Raw genomic sequence first — 23399 nt, forward strand, 5'->3', positions numbered from 1 at the left:
CGTGTTGCTTCCGTAAATCGTCTAAAATAAATAGATACGAAACCTGTTCAACAAAGTAATGGCCTTACAGGGGACAGTCATTAATGAAAACGTGGCGCCAATTTCTACGGCAATATCTGTAGATTATTCTCTTTGAACACAGGAACTGCTATTGAAGGGCGTGGATTTTGGTACTTCCCCGAGCTCGCTTCCTACACATCTGAATTTTGTTCTGGTCTCATGTTATCCACATAATGTTTGTAAAACGAAAGAGGTATCGCTTACTTTTGGATAGAATTATTCTTATTCTGCTAATGAATATAAAATCTTACGAAAATCATAAAGATTTCATATTTATGAGAATATACACGGTAAAGTGAACTCCTGGAATCCCTCTTACTAGCCAACTATCGAACTTGTATATCGATATGGTTTCTAAGGAACGCAGCAATATTTGCTCTGTAAATTAAGTATAAACTTAATTCTGTAAAATAAAAACAATGTGCGATTTTAAGAATCAATTTATAGCATAAGAAATGGCCGCTTTCCAAAATTTCCTATTTAACTGCGTCTTCTTATGAAGGCAAAGATAAACAGCGTGTAGTTCCCCCCTCTGGTTTCGAGAACAGTACTATCTGCGCAGCAGGAACCTTCGATTGTTTTGTAATTCTGCCTACTCGTTGTTTTGTAACTACGCTGAAATGTCTGGAGACGAAGCGTGAGTAGAAAATTGCACATTGTTTCTTCTGTTCTTGGCACGCCCGAATGTATTGCCAAAAATATTTGCCTAGTATTTCTGTACTGTTCTATAGCGTGTAATCGGTTTCGTTCCTCTGTGCCCCTCTCGCAGTATCCCATCGCACCTGAACTTGAATAGGCGCCATCTTGGCGTTTTCAGTTTTAGTGCAGATCTCGTGTTTATTGATTAGCGAACTTTCTGGAGTGTCGGTGACTGTCACAAGATTTGAGAGCGCTCAGAATTGCTAACCTTTGTGTAGGGTTAACGTCAAACACATAACTTAGTAATATACGAATTCTTTCATAGAGTTTTACTTGTGTTGAACCGGTGTCTCTGCCCAATTTTTCTGTCGCGGGTTAATCGCAAGTATAGTGCACGGAATTTGGCTGGTTGAATTTTAGCACCACACACGATGGTTCAAGATAGCTCGTAAGTATTATGTGGCTTGACGGTGTAAATAGTCATGCCATGTGCAAACGACACAATGAGTCTGCAGTAATGGCGGTTTTGGTTTGGCGTGAATGATTCTGTTGTAGCATGGCATGCTTCAGGTTCAGTGGTTGGTTTTATGTAAAAAAAATTAAATCGAAGATCATTTTTGATTTAATAAAAAATGTTAGGTTTACATAGGTGAGTTACAGAAAATTCACGTGTTCCGTTTCTACATAATGTCCTGTTTAGTTTACACTGTTCTAGCAGATATTCCGTTAGTATTTTGTGGGTGGGGGTGGATCTTAACCAGTAACATTACCTACACCAAGAGCATTAACTGGTTTTAATTCAACCATGAATCAAACAGCTACAGGTTACATTTAATTTATCGTCGGTTACTGCGTAGTAGTATAGGGCGGAAAATTTACTGCACAGTTACTTGTGTTCAGTTTAGAAATGTTCCCTGTGATTGCAAAATTTTTCTCTAATTTCGTCAGTGAATTTTAACTCACTAGTGACCTAAAAGTAGTGTATTTAAATATTATTCATATTATTGGTCATTTATACTGGTCATGTTCATTGTGAATTAAGGTTTATATATTGAATTAGTGTAAAGCGTTCAGAAAATTTTCCTTTGGGGTATCTTACACTTTTCAATTTTCATTGTAACTGTGCAAATCAATGAAACAATTTGTGAAAAGAGGAATGTCGAATCTTTGTCTGAGCAGAATTCATTTTATACTGTCGAGTTAAGCTGCTAAAAATGTTATTACACTATGGAAGTGGCCACAGGCCCAAAACTATTAAAACTTGCTGGAATTGGCGAGATACATTGTGCTATCTGTGTAGGTGCTATGTCTCATGTACTAAGGAGGGGACAACATGCATGTGATTCCATTATTTGCCAGTTTCAGCACTTACCTGGGTTGCTTTGAGTGGGGGAAAATTATCACATAATGGCAGTGTAATATTTGAAATTCGTTGAAATATATTGGTGGTAACTACAGCGCACTTTCATGGTGTATTAAATTGAGGATTCAGCTTATTTTTTTTAATATTTAGTCAAATAAGTGATATGCCCTACACAGAATTTGTGGGTCTAGTGCAGGGATACAACCCGTCGGCTTTGGACAAGGACGTCACAAGCCGCCAGAGAGCAGTTTACCGTTTTCGCTTTTGCTGTTATGTTTCAGTTTAGTTTTTTTACTGATTGCTTAATAAAGTGGATCTGTTTATTCTATCTCGTGAGATTTTTTTTAAAAAAGTAAAAAAACACTTATCAGCCACTGAAGGGAGCTACAACACTAAGAAGAATCGCTTCTCGATTGGCCACTTGTGACGTCATTGTCCAAAGCCGACGGGTTGTATCCCCTGCTGCACTAGTCCCGAATTTGCTCAAAGCATGATAAAGTTTCATAGTTAATGAGCAGTGCTTCATGCTAGCAGTAAGGATATCCTTCAGAGCTTTTCCATGTAGTTGTGACCTGTAATAATTCTGAACCTCAGCCTAAACTGTAAACAGCTATACTACTCACTTCAGTGCCATCTCCAGCTCTGACCTAAGCTGTGTTACAGATGAAGTCTCATCACAATGAACAGTTTAGGGCACTATCACACTTCATGCAGCAAGATCATTGATCCAGAATTGTTGATTTTTTATTATTGTTACTGACTATGCTTATATGAGCAGAATGAAATACTGTTTGCCTGGAGAATCTTTTGTTTCGAATCGGCAATTGCAGATCAAATTTTTATGGCTACAGGTGTTAGTTTATCCAGAAATTTGTCGTCAAAGATTAATTAGTTTAATGGTTTCTAAAATTCAAAAAATTCTGTTTAAATTGAGGTGTAGTCTACTTTTCAGTAAAATACATGTAGTGCGTAATTATAGCCTGATTTGAGTATGGATAGGAATCGGGATTAACTGAAGCTTCCTATACTTGCAACCGAACTTGTCTTTGAATGGGACGTAGACGTGAGGCTATGCTACAGATAAGTCTGTTACCATAACCTACTTTCTGAAAGCTAACATAGGCTCAAGGGAAATATTGTTAGTTCTGGTCTTTCTGTGTGAGCACAATGACTTTGTGTGCCACATCCCAAAGGTTTAGATGATGTGGATCAAATACCTCCATGAAGGGTCACAGAAAAACCAGTAACGAAGCCACAGCATTAAACTTTTACCTTATTTGCTTGCTTCTTGTAGAGCAAAAATGCTAATCAAAAAGTAGTCTTTTATTTCACACATCCAATGTTCATTTATATACTTGCTGTAGTATTACCATATTAATCAAGTTTTGTTTCCGAAGTTTGTCATCCAGGATGGCAGGCATTAGAACTGATTTTAGAAATAACTTTGTCACAGACCTGTGCCGCCTCCAGTTATGTGGGCACAACGCCCCGGAGTCGTCTTCCTAACTGTGTGCCTGGAGGACTGCAAAGATCCTGTGATCAATATCGACACTGACAAGGTGTACTTCAAGGGTGTTGGTGGTACCGAAAGAAAGCTGCACGAGGTAAGTGGTCCTGTTGAGCTTTTGGGCAAGGAAAGTAAATGTGTTAACTGAATGGTCTGTTCTACAGTTTTATATTGTTGGTTGGAAATACAGTGATCAATTTAGGGAAATTGGCATACAGATTATTATTTTAGTTTTGTGCCATTGACGGACAAAAAGGGGAAATTACTTTAATGCACGCGGAAAATTAAAGTGAAGAGGGATAAAGTGAAAGATGTAAGTTTTAACAATGGGACCTTGGCAGGTAGTTGACAGCATAGTGAAATTAGAATGATTATGGGTGGGTAATGTTGGTTGGCATGTTAGATGGAGGAACAAGCAAGGAATGTATGAAACATAAAAAATGTAAGTTATTGTATGTTAAGGATTTAGCTGTTTTATGCAATTTTAAAAAATCTGTATTTCAGTGCCTTGTTAGACAATGTCTTTGTCCCTTTTTTACATTCTTGGAAGAAAGATGACTAAAATCTGAAGGGCATTGTTCTGCCACTGTTCGTGTATTAAAGTTCTATTTTATATTTAATTATATTGTATACTCTCACCACATTTGTTTGTTCTTCTGCTTATGACAATTTTATATATTTTACTGAAATTTGCAAGATGTGTTATCAGGAATGGAATTTATTTCATATATGTTCCATTTGCTTGGTTGAGCATTTGCACGAGGCTTGTTGAATTTTCAGGTTATATGTTACTGTGGAATTCCTGTTGGCTGAAGTTCGAAAGCACTTTATCCCAGATCCTTTCTTCCTTCACATATGCTTCTCATGAATCCTTAATCTTGGAGAATTCTTGGATAAGAGTTTGTGGTAGATTGAAGCTTCAAATAAGCGAGTACTATGCTTCAAGGAACATCTGAACAACATACAGAGAGCAAGGGTGTCTACCAGTGCTCAAAGTTCCCAGATAAAACACGAAATGTATGTTTGCGAAGGTGTCACAATCATCACAGCTGTGCAGGTGCTGTAGACAAAGATGGAAAAAGTTTGTGATGGTTTGCAAATTGTTTCTTCGAACCTAGTGACTCCAGTCACTGTGCTAAGTAAACCTTTCCGGCAGCAGTGAACAAAGCATGAATTGTTCCTACTTTCACCAATTCAGATTTGCTGAGCCGAGTACCCTAGTGGCAAGAAATTTAATTGCATAAATGTCTGTAGACACTAATTTGAGGCCAGCATCATTTTGTGTTGGTTAAGACATTTTTCTCCACGAAAATTAGGTGTAAATCAAAGGGAATTGAAATTATATTAAAGTAAAAGTGGGTGCAAATTAACATTATGAAAGGAGAGCTGTAAATGTTGTAAAGAGTAGGTAAATGTTAATTCTGGGAACGTAAAAGTGGGCTTATAGATTTCAACTTGTCGGTTTACCTTCTCTGGGTGCATTTGCCTTGACTATATTGAAAGTGTGTGTTGGATAAATATGCTTTGCAGCAATTTAGTTCACATCTCGGAAATTCACATTCGGAAAAATAAACATGATACTCAGTTTTGGCTACTGTAAAGTGTCATCTAGTTGGTTATGACAAATGGAAGAGTTGCCAACAGAATCTTACATTAATAATGAAAAAATACATAAATATGAGCAGAAAAGTAAGGGTATGGATGGCACAGCCATACTTGAAACTACTCTGGCCCTGCCTCCACCACCCAAATAGCAAATGGAGCATGAATAGCAATAGTTTGATAAAGTATATAATGTGTGGGACCAGTGTTATCCATTTGATTGAATTTTGCGAATGCACTGGCAGGTAGATACACAAACATACACACAAAATTCTAGCTTTCGCAAACAACGGTTGCTTCGTCAGGAAAGAGGGAAGGACAGGGAAAGAGGAAAGGATGTGGGTTTTAAGGGAGAGGGTAAGGAGTCATTCCAATCCCGGGAGCGGAAACCTTAGGGGGGAAAAAAGGACGGGTATACGCGCACGCGCACACACACGCAGACATATTTAAAGACAAAGAGTTTGGGCAGAGATGTCAGTCGAGGCGGAAGTGCTGAGGCACAGATGTTGTTGAATGACAGGTGAGGTATGAGTGGCGGCAACTTGAAATTAGAGGAGATTGAGGCCTGGTGGGTAATGGGAAGAGAGGATATATTGAAGAGCAAGTTCCCATCTCCGGAGTTCGCATAGGTTGGTGTTAGTGGGAAGTATCCAGATAACCCGGACGGTGTAACACTGTGCCAAGATGTGTTGGCCGCGCACAAAGGCATGTTTAGCCACAGGGTGATCCTCATTACCAACAAACACTGTCTGCCTGTGTCCATTCATGCAAATGGACAGTTTGTTGCTGGTGATTCCCACATAGAGATTCACAGTGTAGGCAGGTCAGTTGGTAAATCACATGGGTGCTTTCACACGTGGCTCTGCCTTTGATCGCGTACACCTTCCAGGTTACAGGACTGGAGTAGGTGGTGGTGGGAGGGTGCGTGGGACAGGTTTTACATCGGGGGCGGTTACAAGGGTAGGAGCCAGAGGGTAGGGAAGGTGGTTTGGGGATTTCATAGGGATGCACTTACAGGTTACGAAGGTTAGGTGGACGGCGGAAAGACACTCTTGGTGGAGTGGGGAGGATTTCATGAAGGATGGATCTCATTTCAGGGCAGGATTTGAGGAAGTCGTATCCCTGCTGGAGAGCCACATTCAGTCTTGTCCAGTCCCAGAAGGTATCTTGTCACAAGTGGGGCACTTCTGTGGGAGGTTCTGGGTTTGAGGGGATGAGGAAGTGGCTCTGGTTATTTGCTTCTGTACGAGGTCGGGAGGGTAATTGCGGAATGCGAAAGCTGTTGTCAGGTTGTTGATGTAATGGTTCAGGGATTCCGGACTGGAGCAGATTCGTTTGCCACGAAGACCTAGGCTGTGGGGAAGGGACCGTTTGATGTGGAATGTGTGGCAGCTGTCATAATGGAGGTACTGTCGCTTGTTGGTGGGTTTGATGTGGACGGACGTGTGAAGCTGGCCATTGGACAGATGGAGGTCAACGTCAAGGAAAGTGGCGTGGGATTTGGAGTAGGATCAGGTGAATCTGATGGAACCAAAGGAGTTGAGGTTGGAGAGGAAATTCTGGAGTTCTTCTTCACTGTGAGTCCAGATCATGAAGATGTCATCAATAAATCTGTACCAAACTTTGGGTTGGCAGGCCTGGGTAACCAAGAAGGCTTCCTCTAAGTGATCCATGAATAGGTTGGCGTACGAGGGGGCCATCCTGGTACCCATGGCTGTTCCGTTTAATTGTTGGTATGTTTCGCCTTCAAAAGTGAAGAAGTTGTTGGTCAGGATGAAGCTGGCTAAGGTCATGAGGAAAGAGGTTTTAGGTAGGGTGGCAGGTGATCGGCGTGAAAGGAAGTGCTCCATCGCAGCGAGGCCCTGGACGTGCGGAATATGTGTGTATAAGGAAGTGGCATCAATGGTTACAAGGATGGTTTCCGGGGGTAACAGATTGGGTGAGGATTCAAGGCGTTCGAGAAAGTGGTTGGTGTCTGCTTGTGTCTGTCTTTGTGCAGATGGATGTGTGTGTGTGTGTGTGTGTGTGTGTGTGTGTGTGTGTGTGTGTGTGTGTGTGCGTGTGTGTGTGTGTGCGAGAGAGAGAGAGTGAGTGTATACCTGTCCTTTTTTCCCCGTAAGGTAAGTCTTTCCTCACCCGGGATTGGAATAACTCCTTACCCTCTCCCTTAAAACCCACATCCTTTCCTCTTCCCTCTCCTTCCCTCTTTCCTGACGAAGCAACTGTTAGTTGCGAAAGCTTGAATTTTGTGTGTCTGTTGACCTGCCAGCACTTTGGTTTGGTAAGTCACATCAGGAACACAGCTTTATAAAAGCGTCTTGTCCGGCAGTGCCTAGGAACGAAGCTTTGATACCAAGTGTTAGGCAAAGTACAAAAGTAAAAATTTCAAAGTTATTGTACAGTGCTTTTTATTCAAAAATACTGTCTTAACAGGTTACAATTCCGTTGTATAAAGAAGTGGACCCCGACAAGTCTGTAACATCTGTAAAAGCACGCAATATTGAGCTTGTACTGAAGAAGAAAGAATCGTCCCAGGGGTATTGGCCTCATCTCTGTTCTGACAAGCAAAAGCGGCACTGGTTGAAGGTGGACTTCAACAAGTGGAAGGATGAGGACGACAGTGACGACGAGACGGGACAGCCGGAGGACCTGGAAGAGGTAAGTCAGTTGGCTGCAACTATCACCATAACAAACTGCTAGATAAGTGACCCTAGATGTTCCTCTGGGTTAGCATGTCCCCTGTTGCTCCTACCTGTTCTCTAATGCCTACCCACTTTCCATATGGTTGTCATCTTCGTCTTTTCTCCTTTGGAATCCAGTATAGAACTACCCTACAAGGTGCTATACAAACTTTTCGGGACTGTTGCTGCCATCTGTTAAAAACATTACCTTTGGACTAATGGTCAGTCACCCTTGAAGTAGTTTCCATCTGCACGTACTCACCAGCCCCAGAGCTTCTGCCACTGGTCAAATGTTTTCTGGAAGTCCTGTTTTTTAAGTGTGTTTAACACTGCAAGATGCCAAATCTGGCATTTATGGTGGGTGGGTTACAACCGTCATGTTTTTTGCTGAAAAGGTCCTGGTGAGCAAGGTCGCGTAACAGTGCATTGTCGTGATTCAGCACACAGTTCCCTTGATGCCAAAGTTCGGGCCGCGTTGCAGTCGCAAAATCTCGCAATAGTACACAGAATTTGCTGTTTGGTTGGGTGGGACGAATTCCTTGTGCATAATTCCCTTGGTATCAAAGAAAACGATTGTGCTCTTCACTTGTCTTGCTTTTTTGGGTCTTGGAGAGCCAGGGCCCTTCCATTTGGATGATTGTTGCTTTGTATCTGGATCATAACCATAAATTCAGCTCATTGCCGGTGATAACCTGTGTCAAGAAGGTTAGATCATCAGGTTGCGGTACGACGGCAGTCAAGATCCTTGGCACAAATTTTGCGGCGACACGATGTATGCCCAATTCTTCAATCGTTGGCATGTCCCATAATCAATACCCACTTCATCCACAAGGTCCTGAATGGTTCAACGTTGATCTGCACGAACAGATTGTTGAAGTTGGGCAACAATGTCTGGCGTGCAGCTTACGGGCCTTCCAGTGTGAGCATCATTGACGATGTGTGACAGCCGGCCCTGAACAGTGTGCCACTCACACATGCATACGGCTCATGCTCTGTCCCCCAAACACTTGTTGAATCATTGCATGTGTCTCCGTAGAACTTTCCCAGAGATTCGCACGGGATTTGATACACACGTGCTGTTCTGTTTGTGGATCCATCGTAAAATTGCCACACACCAAACAGTATTACGGAAATCTCTGTGGACACACAACACGTCCTCTCAGCTGAATGCCACTCCACACACTGACTCGTCGGATATGCAGCTCTTGCCACCTAGCGGTGCAAAGACCTACTACTACTACTACTACTACTACGTTCAAGATGGCAGCACCAGTCCCGAAAATTTTGGACTCCACGTTGTATATTTGTCTGGCCAGATTGTTTGCCCACCTCAAATTCCTTATTGGTTAGTAACAGTTTGTCACTCAAGATCCTGTTGCTTTCTTCCCTGTTTTTCCTAATAATTCTCGTTGTGCTGATCAACTCTAAATTTTTAAATAGTTTTCTTTTAAGTCAAAATTGTTACAAATTGTGCGATTTAGTTGTCAGAAGCTCCATGAGGCTGTCTACAGATGATGCAGTTGTCTGTAAGACAGTTCTAGTGTCAGAAGACTGTAATGAACTGCTGGAAGTACTGCTGAGGATTGGTAAATAGTGCAGGGGCTTACAGTTCATCATAAATATAAACAAACATATTGCTCATACGTAGAAGAAATCTAGTGCAAAATTGCTGATGCATCTCTGGAAATAATATCTAAATAATAAAATGCAATATGAAAAGCTGGGTGCTAGGCAGAGATAAGTAAGAATGATCTTAAGGAGATCATTCGTCCACAACAGTTGGTTTACAAGACACCCATAAGATGAATTCATCAGGTGTGTGTGTGTGTGTGTGTGTGTGTGTGTGTGTGTTGCTAAAAATCAATGGCAAATGGTAGAAGGTAAATGTTGTTCATTATGTATAGGTACTGTGTTGAAATTTCTGGGTAATATGCTTTGGGAAGCTGGGCAGCGTTTTACTTCATACCACATACATGAAGTGAACACAACCATAAAATTTGAGACACTAGAGCTGTGATGACCAATGGTCATTCTTCCCATGTGCATGCGCATATGGAAGAGAGATGGGGAGGCTTACTTAATGGTACTGGAAGAACTCTAATACACTGTCTGATGGTTTCCCAAGGATAAATGTAGATGTAGACACTAATTTTACACTTCCCTATGCAGGCACACCAGGTGCCTTGAAAACTTAATTTATCTGTAGCATTCTGGTAAATTTTATACTCCTTATTAATGTTGCCATTGTCATCTTGGACTGAGCTACATACAGCTTGTCAACTGGTTCTGTGACATTGACCCCATAAACTGTTTAGATTCGGGGCACACATTTCGTAGTATTGTTGTGAAGTCATTAATTTGATGGATATGGGATAACTGAATTTGATTTACAGGCATGAAAATTGCATTTTATTCAAAACATAACACCTATTCAAGAAAACTTGATCAGAAAATAAAAATTTTCTTTGTGATAATTTCCAAACAAGGAGCTTCATAGTCCACACATGAGGAACATGATTATCTTGATAAATTTTGATGCACAAGCATTGTACTTCCTTATTGCATTCTGCATATTTGTAGCTAACACATATGCCGGAAAAGTTTTTCAATAAGGTGGGAGAGGCTCATTGTGATTTGACTAGCAGCCTCATTTCCCCTATCTCCCATGACTGGGTGGTATGTCAGAACCAGTTTCCTAACTACCTCTGGATTATTTGTGACTTAGTTCTGGACTTGTTGGTACTGGACAAGTGTCTACCAAACACATCCACATTTCCTGCTGATCAGTGTAGACAATTTAACTCAGTCTCAAGTCATTTGTCATGTTGCTACTGTGTACTTCACCACTTTCATGGGATAATTGTGTTCATCACTACACACTTCTGGCCGTGAAAAGCCATGAAAAAGTATTTGGGATCATCCCAAGCACATTGCTTGGACGACTGCAGTCTTTTCTCATCTAACAGATGCCAAACCACTGAAGTTGTAAATATTGTTATACACCTCCCTGGAGAAGAAGGTGGGGAGAGAACACTGAAATAGATAGGATGTGCAAGCAGGGTACAGCATTTACCATAAATGAGTAATTTGATAAATTATGGTGTCAGTGTCGGAAGTTTCTATGGATATCGGCCAGTAAAGTGTAATTGTCAGAAACAGTTGAGGGGCTAACCCTCCAGCTTTGGGCAATGAACTCTTTTAGTGCAGTTCTATGCTGCACACATTGGTCTGCAACATTGGAAGTCACTATTTTCCGATTGACTCTCTCTTTTATGCTCTGTAATATTGGTAGTTGGATTTTACATTCTCACCCAAACGTCTGCACGCATAACTTTTTGCACCAGCAGTTTAGTAACCATTTTGTGAGCATTTGTATGGAACGTTGCTTAAAGATATACCACAACCAGAAACGTAGCAATAAGTTTCTCCTATGCTTAAAATGTTGAACACGATTTCTGAATTTTGCATGTTGTGTGTATTAAATGCCAATTAAAAAAATTGCATTTAGAAGCAATTTTTGTTACATTCTAGTTGCACAGTTCTTATAAGTTTAATTATTGAATAAAATCAGAAAATTGCTTTGTACTACAGCAAGCAGCCCATTTTCTGGGTTAATGTGGACTAGAATACATGGATTATCCAAAATAGTGTTTTACCAGAAATTCCTTTTTCCAGTTAAAAAAATTACATATCAAATTTGAAAGTGCCCTGCAATGCAAAAGCATTACTCACCAGAAGCTGTAAACTTATTTATAGAATTGTGGAAGTATTTCATGTCACTTTCCTTCAGTTCTCTATCGGGAATTTAATTTTTTCTTTCTGTGTTCACGTTTCTCATGATAGTTGTTAGTTTTAAGTGTCGAAACTTCAGTAGTCAGAATCAGTGTGTCCTACATATTCTGATAACAAACGAATGCTTTGAGTGCATGTATGCTCACTACTCACATTTGAAATACAGAGCTGATGGTGACAGGCATAAAACTTTATAAGCTGATATGCTCCATAATATACAGGGAGGGGTATAACAGAGTGCAAAACTTCAATATTCATTTCTTCAAATTGGAGCTGTGTGTTCATGCATTGGATGTTAGAATAGGGATTTTCAGGCATATAGGAGCTCTGTGTATTGTGAAAGTGAGAAAAGTTTCTGTACTTTGATCTATCAGTCATAAGATAACATAAAAAGTGGCCAGTTATACTCTACAGCAGGCATGGACAACCTTTGGTAACCTATGGACCTAATTCACATGCTTAAGCTTGCAGGCCACCTGGTCACAACTATAGTGTCAATGTTACAATTATGTGCCAAAACGCTGGTATGAATGGTACTCCTTGCCTTACATCAGTGTTCACAACACACAAATGTAAACTTTTGGAGATGGGTTGCCAGGCATCTTGAAATGATCATGGAAAAATGAACACCTATAAAAGCAACTGTTGACAGCTAATTCATTACTAAATAGCTTAGATTTCAAAAGTTGGTGTTATAACATCCACAATGTGAGAATCATTTTCTAATGTTAATATGAGAAAGGATAGAAAAACAACATACAGCATAGAGATAAGCTGTTCTAGTTGACAAACAATTGGGAGTAATCTTTGAATTTGTGGGCTGGATTGAAGCAAATTGTAGGTTGATCCAGCCTGTGGGCCGCCAGTTACCTATCCGTACTGTACAGCATGCCATTTACTGTGTTAAATGTTCCACAATCATTAACCCATTAACATATTGCTCTCCCCACCTCCACCCCACTCCCCTCCCATCGAAAAACACCCTATAATGAATGACATTATATATAGACATTTGGATATAGCTTTAAAGCTTAAATGACTTGCACATCTTTGAAGATCACAATAAATTCAAGAGTATACTCGTGCATTGGACTTTGACTAAAATATCCTGAAACTTGAAGGCATTTTTTGGTTTCCGTGTAGGTGTGAAGTTCAACCATGTATTTCACAATTATTTCCTGTGTAAGTATAGGAACAGCTGGGTGGAGTGCAGGGGGTGTATGTATTTATCTTGTACCACTGACAAGCACATGTCAAGGACAACTGTTGTCACTTTCTCATGAAGTAACTTCACATTCTTCTAGATTTTCGGAACCACCAAATTCGCTGTGAGATTCGGGCATCAAAGCATGCAGCATATTGTCTATAATGTGTTCATCATAAGAATAAACCTGATGTAAACAGACGCAATGATTGGTCAGGAGCCGTAGCACATGTACACTGGTGGTGTTATGCTCTTGGAAGTAGGTCCTATTCATGCAGTAGATATCTTATTACTAAGCTACGTTAAATAAAAGTTTGACATTCTAATGTATTAACAGCCATCAACATTTTTCTTAATCACGCTTTAGCCACATAGTTTTTATTTCAAAAATTGTGTACAGTCTCAGCCTCTGCAGCGTTGTGCTCTCATTGTCACGGTGTTTATGGGCAGTATGAAAATGGCTGAGGCTGCCTTCTGTTATGTAGTGAAACATGCGCATGGAACACTGTTAAAAAGAGCCGAGAAATAGGCTGTTCTTAATGTTTTTCATACATTTACAAAGGTAATCAGTTTTGAAGTTTTTCCAGCATTGTATATAATGCAGTTGATAAACTTTGAACGTGTAGCGCAGTCAGTAGTGTAAGGCGGTTATTCGTGCTTTTGTTCAAATTTACCCAGTATCATTTTTTCTTCTTGTTCAATTTGAAATACCTACATCACGTAATTATGAAAATAGTCTTCATTTTTTTATGAATAAAACAAGTCGTCTTGTTTATAATTACATATTGGTCGCGAAATACGTTTTTCCATTTCACATACAAACTCTTTTATGGAAGTGTTCATAAAAGTTGTTTAAATTAAGAAAACGTAACAATTTCATTTTCAAGTCAAAAACGAAAACCAAATCTTCATTTGGACTATGTTCATAGTTTTATAACACAGAGGTAGATAAGTATTGTAGAAACATGAAAAACAATTATTTTCACAGCATCAAGCACATCATACAAATACCGCATTTTTACATTTGCTACTGTACAGTTACAATATGAACCCAACAGAACTGATATAGAGCCAAGGTGTGGGATTTGGCCTGAGAAGTAAGGAAACTGTTAAGTGCCAGGCGTACTGGAATTGACATACACAGCTCTTTCACACGTCACTGCCAAACGCTGGTGGGATATAGAACGGCTCAACATACAAAGAAGAAAACATTCTGCACCTGGTTGGCTTTGTGGATTCTGTTGTTGATAGGCTCGTTAACCATGTAGCAGGTGACACTTCCAGAGTTGAAATGTATTTCTCGAATTCGGATAAGGAAAGAGCTAAGACATTACCAGATGACTGACTGTAAGTAATACCTTCAGTGGTTTCAGTATTTAACTGTATGGTGAAATCCTTGAATACTCTTTGTTACGCACAGCTTATGCAGAAAAATTACCATGTGGTTAAGTCAAGAATTTATCATTCTTGTTTTTAGTTACAATAGTACATTAGCTAAAAACATGTTGCGGTTTTCATCTAGTCATCTACGGGGCATATTGTAGGACATTTGCAATGTATTATTTCATGCTGCTTAAAAATTAAATTAAGTTTGAAGCTGTATTGTTCCTCTGCTTGTCTCATTTTATGTGAACTGCAGCTTGCCACATCACTGCAGCTGTATCAGCCGACCAGCCAGTGCTGAGTTACATGTGCCGGTAAAGCTATGGTCCAGTATTATCGCAAGCCGATATGCGTGTAACACGCAGCACAATACATACCCTTATCATATTTTACAGTACTCGTGACAGCTTGGTTGCAGTCCCACGTGAAACTGAAATCCAATGAGGTTCCAGCAAATACGGAAGAAGACATAGTGCAGTGTTTACATCAGGTTTCGTCTTATGATGAACAGATTATAGTATCCAAAGCTGCATACAGTGAAGACAATACCTAGTGACAACCACCTCAGCCAAAACACATTTTTAGTACAAATGGAGGGCTGGATGCTCTCTACAGCCATACTTCCTAGGTTTGAAATGAATATAAGCAAAGTTTTATGTTTTAAGAAGTCTGTTCGTAAGTTGGCCTAGTATGTTTGGGATTTCTGTTTGCAAAATAATAAAATGGTAAATCAGGATTTTAAGTGATTAATAAAGATCATTTTTTTGTGGCTCAAGCATATTAACTAAGAAAAGATTGGTAAGTTGTAGATGGAATGCAGCAAAATTTCTAAAGTAGGTTTCCAATTGTGGTTGACTCTCAGTAGGTTTATCACTGGTGCAGTGTGGACATGTACTTAATGAAGAAAACAGATTTTATTGAATTTGTCAATGTTATGGAGAGGTTGAATTTAGTATAACTGTGGTAGATCCTTTTATTTGGGGAAGTCAGCTGGTATCGTGCACTTTTTGACAAACATCTGGTAGTCTACACACAGTGGAAGTAAATGAAGTGGGAAAGACACTTCAACATAAGCCTTGTGCTTGCTCCTTAAAAATCTACAAATATTAAGATTTTTTAGTTAGAAAGGCAAAACTTTTGGCTTCTGTGTAATCGCTGTCACTCGAATCGTGATGAAATAGTGTCAAGCCACTATTACATTTAAAAAAGTTCTTATCACACGGTACTTGCAGTTCATGGTACTTTGTGAAATACTATTTTGTGATTAGTGTTGGTGGTTTGCATTTCCTTCTTGCAAGGTAACAGTCCATTCTGACAAGTTGAAACCTGCTCTGAAATTTTTTATGAAGGGAGAATACAACGAAAGAAACAATGTAAAAAATTTTAGCTACTAAGTCACATTGCAAGTATTTTTTTAAAAAATGTTGCAAGTTGTGAAATTCGTAGCTTGCCAGGTGGCTGGAGAAGTGTACACCCCTATCCTAGTTGTAGAAGACAGTGTATTGCACTGCATGGTAGGTGCGTATCCTTGTTTCACAGCACATCGGTAGACAGATAACATAGCACAAAGCGATGATAATTTGTTTTCATTGATAGCATGTCAGGAACAGTTGTTAGTTTGCTATTTGTTTGAATTTGCAACTCATTTAATATCCATAATAATTAGCAGTGAAGTTTGTGGTATTACGACATGTTAAAATGGAGACAAAGCTAAATTACTTTGTTTTTTCATATATGCTTACCAATAGCATCTCTCTTGGTGCATGTCGCAGTAATTTGGAATCAAGTAAATGTTTCCTACTTTGTGAAGCTGAAATATGAAGATGGGGTATGCAATCTAAATTCTCCTAAATACTTGCATGTGTGCTATGTTTTAGTTAATGTCTTCGATGTTCATGCCAATGATGCTGATATTTCATTGTGGAAACATTTTAAGAAACTGGTGATCCTGTGAATTATGGTTTCAGTGATTATTGTTGTTCTGAATAAAATCCATAACAAAAACAGAGCACTTTCCTAAACCAAAGAAAACTTCTCCACTAATAACTTCCAATGACAAAGAAAAGCTTGTAAATTGTTTGGCTAAATGAAGGATGGAGAAAGTGCTTAAAGTTCAGCAGTATGCACAGCCAGATTAGTTCCATAAAATCTGTTGTGCAAGATGCATATGGAATGTAGATTTACACAAAGTATGAAGTATGTGTGAAAATGATTTGCAGAAGTTTGAGAATGGGGTCTCTGAATTGCAAGCGAGATGGAAATTACTATCACACTACTTTGACCTAGTTAAACAGATTCAGGAGATTAGGTGCTAAAGGAAGTGTTAAATACAAAGTTTACTTCTAAACATTGTTGTTCATAGTTGAGTGTTTAAAGCCAGTCAGCAAGGACAGTGTACAAACTGTGCTTCATTTTGAATGTAGAGTGAGTTACTTGAATGCTATGCTATGTCACACTTGTATGCAACAATGCTAGTGATGTGTAGTGCAAAAATTTAAAAAAAGGACTGTTCAATTGGAACAACTTCTTAATCAACAAAGAGAAGTCTGGAAAAATGGGGGTGAATGATTTTCACTACTATATCCAAAACATCTTCTCACCAGTGATTCAGTGCTCTTGTTGGATTTTTATCCTGGACATGACACCTCTGTCTTCATGATGATAAAAACTGTTAATTTAATTCAGATTCCAGTTGGAACTAATTGTCATTCATAAAGTTTTTAGATAGTGTAAACCATTTTCAGGAAGTTGTCAGACAGCATAGTTCCTTTGTAATCTTTAGGTTCATCAGCAGAATAGTACTGTCAAATTTGTCATTTGTGCATTGTCTGTTTGCGTAACTACTTTTTACAAATTTGGTAAAGTATGCACCACAGTATGTGGAACAAGGCCACAACCATTTCTTACTCTGTAAAACTGGGAAAAACCTGGGAATTGTTTAGAATTCCGGGAATTTCATTGTTTTAGTTTCCAGTTAAATTTTTGTGATTTTAACTGGTAAGAACCAATACTCTAACAAAGGATATTACTGTATCCCGCTACTGCAGAATAATACTGCAGCAACAAAACATGAACGAGAAAAAAGAAAACTAAAATAAAACTTAAGTTGCAAAGGAAATGCACCGTATACAACAAAAGTGCTCATACAAGCATCTGCCAACAGCATAGTGTGTCAAAGGCTTTAGGAAGACTATGCGATGCTTTATAACAACAAACTGCCTCCGATGAGTGTGACGTGACGACTGTTTAAATTAGATTCGTTTGAGCTGTTGCGGGCGGGCTCTTGAATATGCACAGTCGAGTCGGTTTTCTCCCGCTTCTGGTTACAGAAGTGTGGCTAGGCGCCACCACTTAATATTGCCTCTGCTCGGAAATATAGTAAATCTGGGGCTGATGCACAGAGCTGTCTGAGTTGAGGTGGGGAGTGTCCATGTGACCTGTGTTTACATTCAGTGATTTTGTTGTTTCCTCTTCATTTATTGCTCTCACGTTAAATGTTAACAAAACGGATTTTTGTGGCCGGGAGCTATCAAATGAATTAAAATACACTCGCATAATTACGGAAGGCTAAAATATGTTACTAGTTTCAGATTTTATTTCCACCTTTCTGACAGAACAATGAAGTTATTTTTGCTGGTTTGGTAAAGAGATTTGGCTTAAAGTTAATCTTTTCTGCTGAGGCAGTCAATTTATTTGAAACGAAGTGTTTAATCTCACACTATTGGCATTATGCCATAATAAAGAACCAAACATGAGGTAATACAGTACTGGTACTCCAAGAAAATTTATATACGAATGTGCATTTTAAGACAAATTATGCGTTTTAGTATGGTTTACGAAATTCCGGCGCTCTTGAAGTATCATCTGATGTCTTGTTTCTTTAGTGCCATACGTAAGATCTTTTAATGTTTTACACGTACGAACATATGGGCTTCCTGCGTCATCGTAGCTGCGCAAGTACAGTGATGCCTGTTATTTGGTGCTCTTGCAATTGCTGAAACAAACCTATTTCTAACAGGTCATGGGAAAATATTGCGAATGGTGTTTGAAAAGCATTATGTTCAAAGCAATTTCCTTTTACGCAAGATTAACTATGTGCGAGAATGTACAGTGAATTCCTTTAATCACAAAGCGTTTGACTCTCATTTAAAAATCAACTCTTTGAGGACGACCATTTAGAAGAATTTAGAGCCCAGATCAGACATTTTCGTCGTTTTACTGGCACATTTGTGTGATGTATCTTCAAGTGTAACACGCGCAAGAAAGATCGTTATATGTGGAAGCTTAGCTTCTCTTCCAGGTTATTAATCTTAGAGACACAATATTATATGTGAATGCTGTGTATATTAATTTAAACCATTAACTTTTCTTAGCCGGCCGTTGTGGTAGAGTGATTCTAGGCGCTTCAGTCCGGAACCGCGCTGCTGTTAGGGTCGCAGGTTCGAATCCTGCCTCGGGCATGGATGTGTGTGATGTCCTTAGGTTGGTTAGGTTTAAGTCTTGGGGACTTATGACGTCAAATGTTAAGTCCCATAGTGCTCGGAGCCATTTTTGAATCAACTTTTCTTATTTGTGTATTCGCGCTATTTAAGAGTGATCTTGCTATTGGCTCACTACATCACGTGTCCTATGCTGCCATCAGCTGGTGATCATGTGACAGGCGCTGTGACTGTCTCACAAAAGCGCATCGCAATTTAGATTTCCACGTTTCGGAAAGTAATATACGGTGTTTGGTGGAATTCAAATTTATATCTTCGTGATTCGAAAATATGCAACTTACGTGTTGCTGCACATCAAAGGTCTTTCAAAACATGTTTTCCCCCCCTCTAAGTTTTGTTTTTTAAATTGCCGGGAAATTCTACTCCAGCATATAAAACCATAGGACTGATGACTTTTACAGTGCTGAGGAAGAGTATACTGTAACTTATCACGTAAAAAGTGTGTTTTCATCTGGGAGAAAGTGTATTTTTAACCGGGAAATCTGGTCTTTCTTTCCTTGTCCATGTATACACCCTGAGTACAAGAATAAATGAATTTACAACTTTTTAAAATTGTGTACAAAGTAAATTAGGTGAACTATTTCCTTGCTTTTTTCTGTGACTTGCTCCTAGAGTTCAATGGTAAAGTGGTCTCACTAAATGTCAGATTTATCAGAAGTACCAGAAGTATTAGATAATGGAAACGATAAGACTGGTTGTTTACAATTCCTAATTTTGCCGTGTAAGTAACTAATTAACAAACTAACTTCTGCCAACAGAATTGGAGGCACTAAAATGGGAAGTTATATATTTTTATGTGTATGGACTCTTGATTGCACTAAGTTTATTGCAATATTACGTTCCAGATGATGCGACAGATGGGAGGCCTGGGCGGTGGTGGTGATTCGAAGCCCGTCTTTGACGACCTCGACGCTGAGTCGGACTCGGACGACGAAGAGCTTCCAGACCTCGAATAAAGTGAAACAGATGTGTTTTGTCCAGGCTGTCACCAGGACTTAGGGGAGCCACCGATGCAACCACCAAACTAGGGGGGAGGGTTTCACTCTTGTGCAGAGTTGTATTGTACACCAACCTGCCCCACCCCTCTTGACTGATAATGGGATCATTTAACATTAATCAGTGGTAGATGCAGCGTTATGCAGAAGTGAAGACATGTTTTCCTTGCAATAAGTAACTAACTTGAAAATCATTTACTGTTAAGAGACCTGAATGCATCGTTGATTGATAACAGTAACACCACATTCTTAAAGTGCTTTAGGATTTGGAATTTATATCTAATGTTTTGTGTTAATTTGCTGGTAGATAATAGCAAAAACTCTCAGATGGCTGCAGTTTTCCTTGTTCGACTTGCTTTCCTCTGTTTGCACACTGTAATAAAACATTGTGTTCAACTACAGCATGAAGGTTTGCAAATGGGGGAAAACAGTGTTTTCATTTTGGAAAGCAACAGAGTTTCTGTGGACATTCTAATGCCAATTTACTGTAGTGGTTGGATGAAAGTGTTAGAAATTGCTGCAGAGGATTTATTCCATAAATTTAAATTCATACTGTGCACTTAACTGTAGATTTTTTGAGGCCTCAAAATGTTTTTATTTGAAAATCTTGCCGGCTGCACTGAAATAAAAAGTACTTCCTAGTGTGTTACTTTTTTGTGTTTAGATTGGTGGCAAGAAGAAAATTACAGTTTGCAGTTTGTGTTAAATGTTCCAGGACTTGATTTCTGTGGGGACGGTGGCATAACCCTGTTTGATTAGTTTCTCTTTATATTCCATGTTCTTTCATTTTTGTATATGTATAGAAGCTGGCCAATGTAAGTCTTTCCTTAGCTGTGCTTTGTCAGTCTCCTGTGGATCAGGAATGTCTTCGTATGTACTGTGCATCGAGCTGTGGATTATGTAATATTTTGGAGGAGAGCCAGCCGTTTGCCATAATCATCCAAAGTTTCAGTGACAATTCCTCATTCATTACCCTTGATGGTGAACTGCAGTTTGTTTATTGTAAACGTTAAGAACCTGCTTATTCAAGAAATGAAATAATGTAATTGTTGTTAAATAAATTTCTTAACTGGACTTAAAGTGACACCAGTTTCCCCACACGGTCAATTTTCAGTTCCCAGTGATAGTCCCATCCAAACCACACTTACCTTTACCTGGACCCAAAACTAATTCTGTTTCGGGAAATAAAAATGTAATTAAAGGTAGTTAACATTGCTGCAAAGATTATAGAAAAGGAATGTGAAGTTAAGCAGAAAACTTCTTGATTAACTATCCCCCTCAGCCTTATGGAGAAGGCAGAAGTGTTTTATTTAAAATTGCATTTATTGTCGACATTTTTTCTGTTTCCAGTCTTTCCTTAGTTGCTTTAAATTAGTGGAAGTATATTCTGTCTGTGTAATGGAAGGCAGTTGTCATACGCATTTTATTTCTTATTTGGGAAGCATCTTCAGTGGCAATTTCCAGCACTGTTTACTTGTATGTTGATCACAAAATGGCAAGTGCAAGTGATATATGCGATGTGACAAATGTGGGTGAAAGCACACTAGAAGTCAGCCAGCTGGAGTATGGACACTAATCAATTCATCTCCAGGACCACAAGAGTTGGAAGTAAACACTAAAGATGCTTCCCAAATAAGAGGTGAAATGCTTATGGCAACAAACTCTCTTCAATTAGTTGCATAGATGGAATATGCCTCCACGAACTAAAACTGTATTTATTGTTTTACTTTCACATGAGAAGGAAACTCTGCTAGTGTAACAAGAATATAAATTTCTCCCACATCTGGCACTGCTTAGTACAGGGGCAGGCAGGAATCCTGCACGTGTGCGGTGCACTTGCACGCGTGCAGTTAACAGGTGTTCTGCATGCACACAGGGGCAAGCTGGCCACCCGCTTCTCCCCTCCCCACCATACCTTTTGTCTGCTCCTTCCTGTGCAATGCATTTTGTTTCCTAGCTTGCTTTATTGAATGAAGGAATAAGATTAGTAGGAGCACTTCAAAAATATCGTGGTTTGAAAGAGAGTACCTATTACTTACGATAAATTTTAAATATCACAGGTGGAGTAGAACAAAATTTCGACATACAAACGCAAACACGCAAACAGTTACTTAAATTTTCATCTCTGATGTTTGCTCGTAACCGACACTTTACTAATTCAGCAAATGGTTTTCCAGCTCTCGCTATATTAAGCGCAATCTGATAACTGTACGTACTGCTGGGCTATTATTGTTGTCGCCCTGAAAAACTGAAAACAGTGCTCCATAAAATGTTATATCAGTTAGATGAGAGACGTGGGGAAAGAGTTGCAGATCTCTCGTGACAACAGCAACTACGACAGATTCATCTAGTATCGTCAGATCGCTCTTCTTAAGCTCAGTCAGTTTCCCCATCCACTCAGAATCCGACAATGAATTGTACTCGTCCTTCTGAAAATTGTAATAATGGCCTTCAATACCAAACTTCCGCTGACCAGCGAGAATACTGCCACATATTAAACATTTCGAATTTTCACATTTTTGCACAAAGAAAAAATTATTCTCCCATTACTTTTTAAAAGATAGCAGATCTCCACTTCTCCGTTTCCTTGTTTCACTCTGCATTTTCCGGTTCTTCAAATACAACATTCACTACGTAGTGGTCGCTACGCATAAACGTCCGCAGCTTAGCCTGGCACTACACTGCCGCAACCTGCCGGCTGTCGCCACTGCCTCAGTCAACGATTGCACGCGAGCAGCACACGTGCAGCGCACGTGCAGCGCTGTGCACTCATGAGCCGCGTGCAACGTTTGCCCGCCCCTGGCTTAGTAGAAAAATGGGAGTGAACTCTGATTCTCATTAACGAGATTCAGTGAATGCTTTATCTGATTCTCATTAATGAGATTCAGTGAATAGCTTTATAAGTAAATTTATCTTGCAGCAACAGGCAAATTATTGATAGTCTGATAAAACCTCTTGAGAAGTAAGCTGTGCTTGTCCTCTTGACTGATCATACAAATCGGTGTCTACTCCTTAAGGCCCAGTTCATACAGAAATTGCATGGTACAGATGTCTGGTGCAGACATGGAGCTGGTTAGCACCACATCCATTTTAACAAATTGAGCACTTCACCTAGAGATGGCATGTCACAGACGTGTTGCTTTGTGGTCTGTGCCATGTCACCATGAGTGGTGCACTGAAGGGACATGTTTTCATTAATGTGAAGTCATCCAATGTGCCTCAATTTGTTTTTATGTAGATGAAGCAAAGCTACACACATATGTTGATAGTTTCTCAGTAAAACTTATATTTACATAAAAAGTTAAACCACTGTTTTGAGGTTTGTGGATTCTCAGCTTTAGTTTGTCATTCAATCTTGAGGAAAAGAGTTGAGTTCTCGACATCTTATGGCCTGCATTAAAATTTATTTTCATTACTGCCAAATCGGTATTATGATACTTCTCAAGTAAGTATACTAGCAGACATAGCTGTGAAGAATGTAGCCACTATGCAGTTTACATTTGGTGGTTTTAGGACAAGTTGCAGCATATGAAATGTAGCTAACATATCAAAATGGTTTTTGTGTATGAGTGAGAGTGAGTCCCAAGTAAATAAGTGATACTACGATGTTGGCCTGCAAGGTAACACACAAACCACTTTCTTACGGCACTAAGTGAATTTGTGACTTGTTTCTG

General features: G+C 39.3%; 1 protein-coding gene across 2 annotated transcripts; it reads left to right on the top strand.

The window, feature by feature from the left end:
- The first annotated feature begins 588 nt into the window (after nt 1–588).
- On the top strand, nt 589–20799 carry LOC124554006 (prostaglandin E synthase 3). Of its 2 annotated transcripts, none has more exons than XM_047128029.1 (4): nt 589–697; nt 3516–3666; nt 7605–7829; nt 19576–20799. In XM_047128029.1, exons 1-4 carry the CDS (start codon nt 681–683, stop codon nt 19684–19686), a joined length of 504 nt encoding a protein of 167 aa, XP_046983985.1. In that variant the 5' UTR covers nt 589–680; the 3' UTR covers nt 19687–20799. The 2 variants fall into 2 exon arrangements, with proteins under 2 accessions (XP_046983985.1, XP_046983984.1); XM_047128028.1 differs by lacking the exon at nt 589–697 and adding an exon at nt 847–1147.
- Nucleotides 20800–23399: the final 2600 nt, after the last annotated feature.

The sequence above is a fragment of the Schistocerca americana genome, chromosome 11 (assembly GCF_021461395.2).
Source record: "Schistocerca americana isolate TAMUIC-IGC-003095 chromosome 11, iqSchAmer2.1, whole genome shotgun sequence".
Lineage (NCBI taxonomy): Eukaryota > Metazoa > Arthropoda > Insecta > Orthoptera > Acrididae > Schistocerca > Schistocerca americana.

Coding starts and splice junctions, on each gene's coding strand:
- LOC124554006 (XM_047128029.1), top strand. Junction 3,667..7,604: donor CCGAAAGAAAGCTGCACGAG/GTAAGTGGTCCT, acceptor CTGTCTTAACAG/GTTACAATTCCGTTGTATAA. Junction 7,830..19,575: donor AGCCGGAGGACCTGGAAGAG/GTAAGTCAGTTG, acceptor ATTACGTTCCAG/ATGATGCGACAGATGGGAGG.